A 9256-nucleotide genomic window follows, 5' to 3' on the forward strand; every position below is an offset into this window, starting at 1 on the left:
TAATTGAAGGGTGCATGCGCACTCTGCGCACATCCAGCACGTGCACGAGCATACCAGAAGTAAAGCTAGCCAGAACCCACCCCTGCATTGAAGGCGTATCAGGAAGAGTCCGTAAGCCATGTCTCATTTCCAGAAGCATAGAATTGGTTTATTTCACAGGGTGGTTGTTTCACTAAACACGGGGAGACAAAACAGAAGCAACACTTAGTTATGCCTTCCTGCTTGAGGAGGTTCAGGACTTGAAATCTCTCTGTTTGAAAGATACCACAGAAATTTGGGGGCAACTTTTTCTGCGTGGTGTGAAGCAAGGTTTTTCAAACTTGGAAAGTTTTAAGATGAGAGCTTAACTTTTAGCAGATGTAAACTTTTCATGCTGAATTTGCAATGAGGACACACGTTCCAAATGATCGAAGGTGAAAAGATGAGGGGGTTGTTATATGAGAAAAGTTATGCCATCCCTTTAAATATAAAAGAGTGGGACACTTCATAATAATTATTTCTTCTTCTTCTTCTTCTTCTTCTTCTTCTTCTTCTTCTTCTTCTTCTTCTTCTTCTTCTTCTTCTTCTTCTTCTTCTTCTTCTTCTCCTCCTCCTCCTCCTCCTCCTCCTCCTCCTCCTCCTCCTCCTCCTCCTCCTCCTCCTCCTCCTTCTTTATTATTCATTACTATTATTATACTTTATTCATTAAACATGAAACTCAACCAACTGAACATTCAAAAATGCAAATACCAGTGACTGGTACTAATGGTTGATACGGTTTGCTGCCAGCATCCTAGGTATCAACCGAGTACCTTCTTAAAATATAAGATGTTCCAAGTAGCGCAGTTTTTTGCAGTTCCGCTGGTGTTATTGCAGGAAGCTGCAATTTGTTGGTGTATCGTGTAAAATTCTTGGGCATGGTGCCAAGTGCCCCAATGACAATGGGTATCACTGTTACATGCTTCATCCATAGCCATGTAGTTTTGATGGCCAGGTCGTGATATTTCATTATTATTCTAGTTCCAAGATGATTAGGGGACTGGAGGCTATAACATATGAAGAAGAGTTGCAGGAACTGGGCATGGCTAGTCTAGTGAAGAGAAGGACCAGGGGAGACATGAGAGCAGTCTTCCAATATTTGAGGGGCTACCACAGAGAGGAGCGGGTCAAGCTATTTTCCAAGGGACGACAAGGAATAATGGATGGAAACTGAAGGAGGAGAGATTCTACCTGGAAATAAGGAGGAACTTTCTGACACAGAGAACAATCAACCAATGGAACAGAAGTTGCTTTCAGAAGTTGTGGGAGCTCCATCACTGGAGGCTTTCAAGAAGGGACTGGACTGCCATCTGTCAGAAATAATGTAGGGTCTCCTGCTTGGGTGGGGGGTTTGGACTACTAGATGACCTACAAGGCCCCTTCATACTCTTTTAAACTGTTAAACCATGCATGGTCAGTTTTCATAAGTGGGAAGCAATCGGTTATAAAATAAACATGCACTACAAAAAGACAAAACACTGTATTTGCCAGGAGAACTATATGGATGAGCTTATGACATCACCTGAAGTTCAACCTATCTCAAAGGAGAGTTTACCTATTAGGTGCTACATCATTCTGACCTCTTCTCAGAACACTTCCCTCCCCCCCCCCAAAAAAAAATCATTCAAAATGGAACCACATTTGAGGGACCAGGAAGAAATTCTTCCAATTAATCCTTAGCCAAGAATATTAGCCATCTATTGCCAAAAAGGCATTAAGAGTTCTTAACCTAATCTTGCGAACTTTTTCTCCGGTAACATTGTACTGCAAACTAGGGCATACAAAACCTTTGCCAGACCAATTCTCAAATACAGCTCGTCTGCCTGGAATCCACACTGTATATTGGACATTAATACAATTGAGCGAGTCCAGAGATATTTCACGAGAAGAGTCTTCCACTCCTCTGCTCACAACAGAATCCCTTATGGCCCCAGGCTCGAAATGTTGGCCTTAGACAACCTAGAACTACACCGTCTACAATCTGACCTAAGTGTAGTACACAAAATTGTCTGCTGCAACGTCCTACCTCTCAACGACTACTTCAGCTTCAACCGCAATAATACACGAGCACACAATAAATACAAACTCAAGGTAAACCATTCTGAACTCGGTTGCAGAAAATACGACTTCAGTAACAGTGATCCAAAACTGTAACTCTTAGACTGTCTACTATCACTCCATTACTAAGAGGTACCCAAAGGGCGTGTGCATAAGTGCACCAACATGCTTTCCGTCCCTGTCCCACTGTCCCCATTTATTCGTACCCATTTGCTGTGTTCATATCTATGTTTATATCTCGTACATGTTTGACAAACTATATAAAATTAAATAAACAAAATATTTATGGGTGTAAAATGTCATTCATTCAGCAGGGAAAAAAAGCTGCGGGGAGAGGTTTCCATGCTGGTGTTGCACCAAAGCAGGAAGGAGCCCTTGGCAATCTTTGATTGATGTAAAGGCAAACACACTCATTCAGCACCCCCATCATTAGTTGTGTTGCTGTTTAGCAGTTCATTTAATGCAAGAAGCTCAGCAGATGTAACTGGGCAAAACAAACAGGCAGCTTTGAGCCAGCCTTCATAATTTGGCACGACATCCCATAAATAAATGCAGCAACTTGTTTCGTGTAGTGAAGGAGTTTTGTTACTCCAACAAACCGTTCAGGAGCCGTGAGGACGCAACTATGCCTTTGGAGTCTTACTGGTTTTGAAAAGGAAAGACTTTTTTCCACCCATGCCTGATGCATTATCCTAAATTAGGATTCTGCACTTATTTTGTCTCGAAATAAGTCAAGGTAACTCAAAAGATCACAATTATTTGGTGCTCGTGTTGATGTTGTCATCCATTGAACCTGTAGTGCTCTTCATTTTGAACTGTGACTAGGGGTGATGTGATAGCAGTCTTCCAGGATTTGAGAGGCTGCCACAAAGAAGAGTGGGTCGACCTATGCTCCAAAGCACCAGAAGGCAAGTCTCTTCTTAAAAACCTCCAGTGATGAAGCACCTAAAGTTCTGGTGGCAGGCCGTTCCATTGATTAATTGTCGTCACTGTTAAGAAGTTTCTCCTTAATTCCAGGTTGCTTCTCTCCTTGATTAGTTTCCATCCATCATTTCTTGTCCTGCCTTCTGGTGCTTTGGAGAATAATTTGATCCCCTTCTCTTTATGGCAGCCCCTCAAATACTGGAAGACTGCTACATGTCCCCACTAGTTCTTCTTTTCTCTAGACTAGCCATACCCAGTTCTTGCAACCGTTCTTCATATGTTTTAGTCTCCAGGCCTTTAATAGCAATAGCCCTTAGACTTATATACTTCACAGCCCTCTCTAAGCGGTCTACAGAGTCAGCCTATTTGCCCCCAACAATCTGGATCCTCATTTTACCCACCTCAGAAGGATGGAAGGCTGAGTCAACCTTGAACCTGGTGAGATTTGAACTGCCAAATTGCAGGCAGGCAGCAGAAGTAGCCTGCAATACTGCACTCTAACCACTCCGCCACTGTGGCTCATTTAATCATATTAGTTGCTCTTCTTTGCACTTGTTTCAAAGTCTCAACATCTTTTTGTGTGTGTGTGTGTAATTTGGTGGCCAAAACTGGATTCAGTATTCCAGGTGTGACCTTACTAAGGCTTTATAAAGTGGTACTCACACATCACACGACTTTGATTCTGTGCCTCTGTTTATATATGATCATAGCAACATTAGAATGAAAGCTTTCCCCTTTTTTGTGTTTTCATGTTTATTCATTTATTCATACAGCAGAGGGCTATGTCCCTCTGTGCCCTTGTGATCTGGTTGTTCTTGACTCTCCCCTCATTTAGCCAAGCCCTCGGTATCCTGGTTTTGTGGTTGGTTTTGTTTTGCTTCATATATCGTATAGATAGCCTTCGACTTACAATCACAATTGGGAATAGAGCTTCCATTATTAAGCAGGGCAGTCGTTAAATGAGTTGCACTTAATTTTGCTGTCCTTCTTGTCATGTCGGTTAAGTGAATCACTGCAAGTTTTTAAGTGAATCGTGTCTTTTTTTTTTTAGCACAACGGTTCCCAACCTTTGCGGCTGGGTGGGGGTGGGGCAGGGGGAACCAGGCTGTGCAAGTGCATGTGTTAACCTCAACTCATGACAGCAGTGTTCTGATATCTCAGGGGCTGCCACAAAGAAGAGGGAGTCAAACTATCTGAGGGTAGGACAAGAAGCAATGGGTGGAAACTAATGAAGGAGAGAAGCAACTTAGAACTAAAGAGAAATTTCCTAACAGAACAATTAATCAGTGGAGCAACTTGCCTCCAGACGTTGTGAATGCTCCAACACTGGAAGTTTTTAAGAAGAGATTGGGTAACCATTTGTCTGAAGTGGTGTAGGGTTTCCTGCCTGAGCCGGGGGTTGGACTAGAAGACCTCCTAGGTCTCTTCCATCTCTATTATTCTATTCTATTCATGTGCACGGAGGTCCAGCATACATGCACATATAGCTTGACTAGTTGAGCTGCGTACACATGTGCATGCGCGCTGCCCCACCACTTGTGTGAGTCGAGCTGCGCTCATGCGGCCAGTTGCAAATAGGCCATGGCCCAGAGCTTGAGGACCCCTGATTTAGCAGCTCAACTGAAGAGATCCACCTTAATAGCCAAAATTCTGTTTAGTGGATACCATACAGCAGGGGTGTCAAACTCAAGGCCCAGGGAGTGCTTAGATTTGGCCTGTGGAGCCACCCTGGAAACAGCAAATGACTGCCCCACGGTGCCTCTGCCAGTGAAAATGGAGCTCGGCCCTCCTAAGCTCGATTTTCACTGACAGGGTTGCAGGAGACCATTTCAGCTGAAAAAGGAGATTGGGAGCCCATTTTTGCTGGCAGAGTGCTCAGGCCACCACAGGCACCCCCGACACAAGTGACGTCGAGCTGGCCACGCCCACCCTGTCCACCAGAGGTGGTATTCTGCTGGTTTGCCCCGGTTTGGGCAAACCAGCAGTGACGGCGGCAGGATGCTCTGCCCACCCATCCAGATATCATCACGAACGCTCTGCGCATGCGCAAAAGGTTCTGCGCATGAGCGCTGTGCACATGCTTCCGGTTCCAAAGCGGTAGCAAAGATAAGAGGAAACAATTTCTGCTGGCCACGCCCACCCCGGTCCCCCAAGGTCAAACACAACCCTGATGCAGCCCTCAATGCAATCAAGTTGGACACCCCTGCTGTACAAAGTGCTTAGGTAAGACACTAAGTGGGATTTGAAGATATAATGCCATTGCTGTCTCTCAAAACGTCCAAAACTACTACAGTCTTAAGGTCAACATGCTTTTACACTCTCTAAATTTCTTACCCTTCTCATGGTAAGAGAACTTTAACGAATGAGCAGGAGTCCATCCCTGTTTTGATTCTGTTCTTTTTATGGCAGCACATGTACAAACCTCTGTGCAACATTTCCCATCTATATCTTATTCTTTTAAGAATTTGGCTGCATGCTTGTAACTCTCAGTTTTTGATGATGAGGATGAGGATTCGTGTCTTCCAGGTTGCAGAGTGTCTGGGAGTTTCTCCCCCATTCTGCAGTGAGAATCAACAAGATTCCCATGCTGGTTTGTACTTTTCAAAACTTTGAGACCAAAAGTTTAATGTTTCAGAAAGGGCCAGTCTACCTAGATGAATCATGAGTGACTTTTAAGAACAGCAGTAAGACTGCAGTGAAGATATCTCTGTTCTTCACAGCTTCCTCGCTTAGGAAACCTCTCTTCTATTCTCTGAGGGTTTAGAGATTTGCAAAGATTCTTCTCTTGGGCCAAGATTTGACTTGTTAGACAATTTTACTCTTGACTTGGTTGATCATTTTAATCACAACGGTTTATTCTGTTTATACTTTTAACGCTTGGTTAGCTGACTCGTGTGCTCACCGGAATAGCAAGGATGAACATAAATCAAATCAACAGATATTGATTTCAGATGTTGGTGCAGTTCCACAAACGGGAAAAAATTAGACCTTGTATGTAAGCCATACCAATGTCGCCTATATGTTAGTGAATATGCAGTAGTGACCAAAATTGTGGAAACCTTTTGGGAGGCGGGGGAAGGTTAAATTATCTTTCCATTGATATATAATTTTATGGTACTACTCCAAAAAAGTGGTGTTATTAGTCATCAAGCCTCAAAAATACACTTTTCCCCCCAAAAGGTTTTTGTCAGAATTTGTTGCATAAATTCAAATCCAGAAGCACCCACAGATAACTGATGCAGCAGGATTCATTAACTTCTTTATATACATAAGAAGAGATGAATAAATGTACAATACCAACAGGTGGTCCTTCCGAGTTAACACAAGGCAGGAGAGTTACAGGCACCCAAACAGTTAGTTTCTTTTCAGCAGGCAAGCCCAGCCCAGACAGACTATAGTTTACTTCTCAGAGCAGCAGACTGCTTAAGTTTCTGTTTCAATTCTCTGCACAGACTCAGATCTGTTTAAGCTCTCATTGGCTGACAGTTGCTATGCCTATTCATTGGCTGACGTTGTTACCATATCTCTCCCAGTCACGAATATTCTAACACATTTTGGCCACTACTGTATATATATATTTAAAAACATCATTTAGTCAGAGAGCATGGATGTACCTAATCGTCTTCAGTTCTTCTCTTTCTGTTTTGTTCCAGCATTTACAAAATCCTGCCAATTTCCACAATGCAGCTACTGAACTTCTGGACTGGTGTGGCGATCCAAGAGCTTTCCAGAGGCCCTTTGAACAGAGTCTTATGGGCTGTTTGACGGTATGGCAACTTTTATTCAGCCACACGAATACACACACACACACACACACACACACATATAATGACGGCATTGCCAAGAAGCCAGTGACCTGTTGAAATACAGTTATTACTCCATTTGTTTACATATAAATATGTCAATCTTGTGGTTTCAAACAAAAAATAGAAAAAGAGGAACTTTGGTTAAGCTATTCTGCATTGTTGTTCCAAAACCTGCCTTACTCACTTTCTTTAAAATAGCAGATATAGCTATTTACCAGCCAGTTTTAGGAATATATACACAGAGTTAAGGGACGTGGTAGCTCAGTAGCTAAGATTCTGAGCTTGTCGATCAGAAAGGTCGGCAGTTTTGCGGTTGGAATCCCTAGTGCCACATAATGGAGTGAGCTCCCATTACTTGTCCCCAGCTTCTGCCAACCCAGCAGTTCGAAAGCATGTAAAAATGCAAGTAGAAAAAAATGGGAACCACCTTTGGTGGGAAGGTGTTCCGTGCGCCTTTGGCATTTAGTCATGCTGGCCACATGTCCACGGAGACATCTTCGGACAGTGTTGGCTCTTTGGCTTTGAAACAGAGATGAGCACCGCCCCCTAGAGTCGGGAACGACTAGCTCATAGGTGCAAGGGGAACCTTACCTTTTACACAGGGTTAACTTTAAATAGAAGTACCGTTTTCCTAAACAGGCTTAAAGGCAGTCGCTAACCATTTTCGTGAGAAATTCTCTCAAAATTTCTGAACGTAATTTATTTTGTACTGGAATGACGCTATTAGGTTTTTTTTTAATATTGCTTATGGTTTTATCATAAAAAGTAAAATAGAAAACAGAAAAACAAACAAATGAAACAATACATTAAACCCTAACAACAACAAAAGAAATAAAATAGTGTACAAAAAGAAAAGGAAAAAGTGATCAAGTAAGTTTAACATTTAACATGTAGGATCCACCCTAACTGGGTGCTAAAAAAAGACTCACATTTATGACGGTTGCAATGTCCCTGGATCACATGATCACCTTTTCTGACCTTCAGACAAGCAAAGTCAATGAGCTAATCCAGTTTCCTTTAACACAACTGTGTCACTAATTTAACGACTTCACTGATTCACTTAACAACTGTGGCAAGAAAAGCCATAAAATGGGACAAAGCTCATGTAACAAATGTCTCACTTAGCAACATAAATTTGGGGCTCAATTGTTGTCGTAAGTTGAGGACCACCTATATGGAGTAATGAGAGCAAATGGAACCTTCTTTTAGCAAGTGTTTTCGGTGGCCCCTCTGTGAAAATAATTGATTTAGAATGCAGCCCATGATGTGATGTTGGCTGTGAAAATTATGTGGTTCATTTGTGGCAGAAGGCAGCAAAGTTGCTCAGGGACAGAGTAATACTTCGCATGCCAAACACCTCTGGTTTGATTCCTGCAATTTTAAGGTTGTTTTGAGAAACTTCCCTCTATGAATCTGTGAAGAGATTCAAGCGCTTTGCGTGTAGGGAACAGGAATTAGCAGCTTTCTCTGTGCGTAAAATGATAACATTAGATTTCATTTATTCATTCATTCATTCAATGAATTTTTTCTCCCTTCTATCATGTGCTAGTTACATATAAAAGATAAAGTTTTCCCTTGTCAAATGAGGGGAAAATCAGGAGATTCAGGCAGTTCAAATGAGTGTAAAGATTTATTGCAAGCTTAAGCTCTCTACAAGAATCTGGCCAACTAACAGTCAAGGGAAATGAGTGGGAGATAAGAAAGGCATTCAAGGTTGGCTGGAGATAGAACTCTTGTGGGCGTACAGGGATTTATGACTGAGGACATACAATATTTGTCCCCTCCCTTGGGCTCAGTCTGGTCATCTCCTACCCCCCTGCTTAATCATATCTGACTTTAGGGGGTGGTTTTCATCTCTGGTTCCCTCAGCAAGGGAGCCAGCATTGTCCATAGACTCTTCTGTGGCCATGTGGCTACAGGTAATCCTCAACATAGGACCACAATGGATCCCAAAATTTCTGTTGCTAAGCATGCCAGTTAACTGAGTTTTGACCTATTTTACAACCTTACTTGCTACAGCTGTTCAGTGAACCACTACAGTTGTTAAGTTAGTAATATGGTTGTTAAATGAATCTGGCTTCCCCGTTGACTTTGCTTGTCAGAAGGTTGCAAAAAGGGAACACGTGACCCTGGGACACTGCAACTATCATAAATATAAATCAATCAATCAGAATAGAGCTGGAAGGGACTTTAGAGGTCTTCTAGTCCAACACCCTATACCATTTCAGACAAGTGGCGGCTAAGAAATTGCCAAGCATCTGAATTTTGGTATGTGAACAACTCTCCTAAATGACTTTTTTTCAGTGCTGTTGTAACTTTGTAAGTCACTAAACGAATGGATATAAATCAAGGCCCACCGTATTTTCCACCCTACTTGGCATTCGGCGTATGTTGCAAACAATGAAATTGCACCTCTGTGGCCTTGTGGAGAGTAAGAAAATGTACGCAGC

At 42.4% G+C, this 9256-nt stretch overlaps 1 protein-coding gene across 1 annotated transcript in view; it reads left to right on the forward strand.

Annotated features, from left to right (window-relative positions):
• LOC309392679 (zinc finger MIZ domain-containing protein 1-like) overlaps window positions 1-9256 on the forward strand; it is a gene marked incomplete at its 3' end in the record, with an annotated part of 326574 nt that overhangs the window by 310207 nt on the left and 7111 nt on the right. The window contains exon 6 of the mRNA XM_081954107.1: window positions 6654-6767. Coding sequence (XP_081810233.1) covers window positions 6654-6767 — 114 coding nt within the window. The remainder of the gene's footprint in view (window positions 1-6653; window positions 6768-9256) is intronic.

This window comes from Natrix helvetica (assembly GCF_964273705.1).
Source record: "Natrix helvetica genome assembly, chromosome: 5".
NCBI lineage: Eukaryota > Metazoa > Chordata > Lepidosauria > Squamata > Natricidae > Natrix > Natrix helvetica.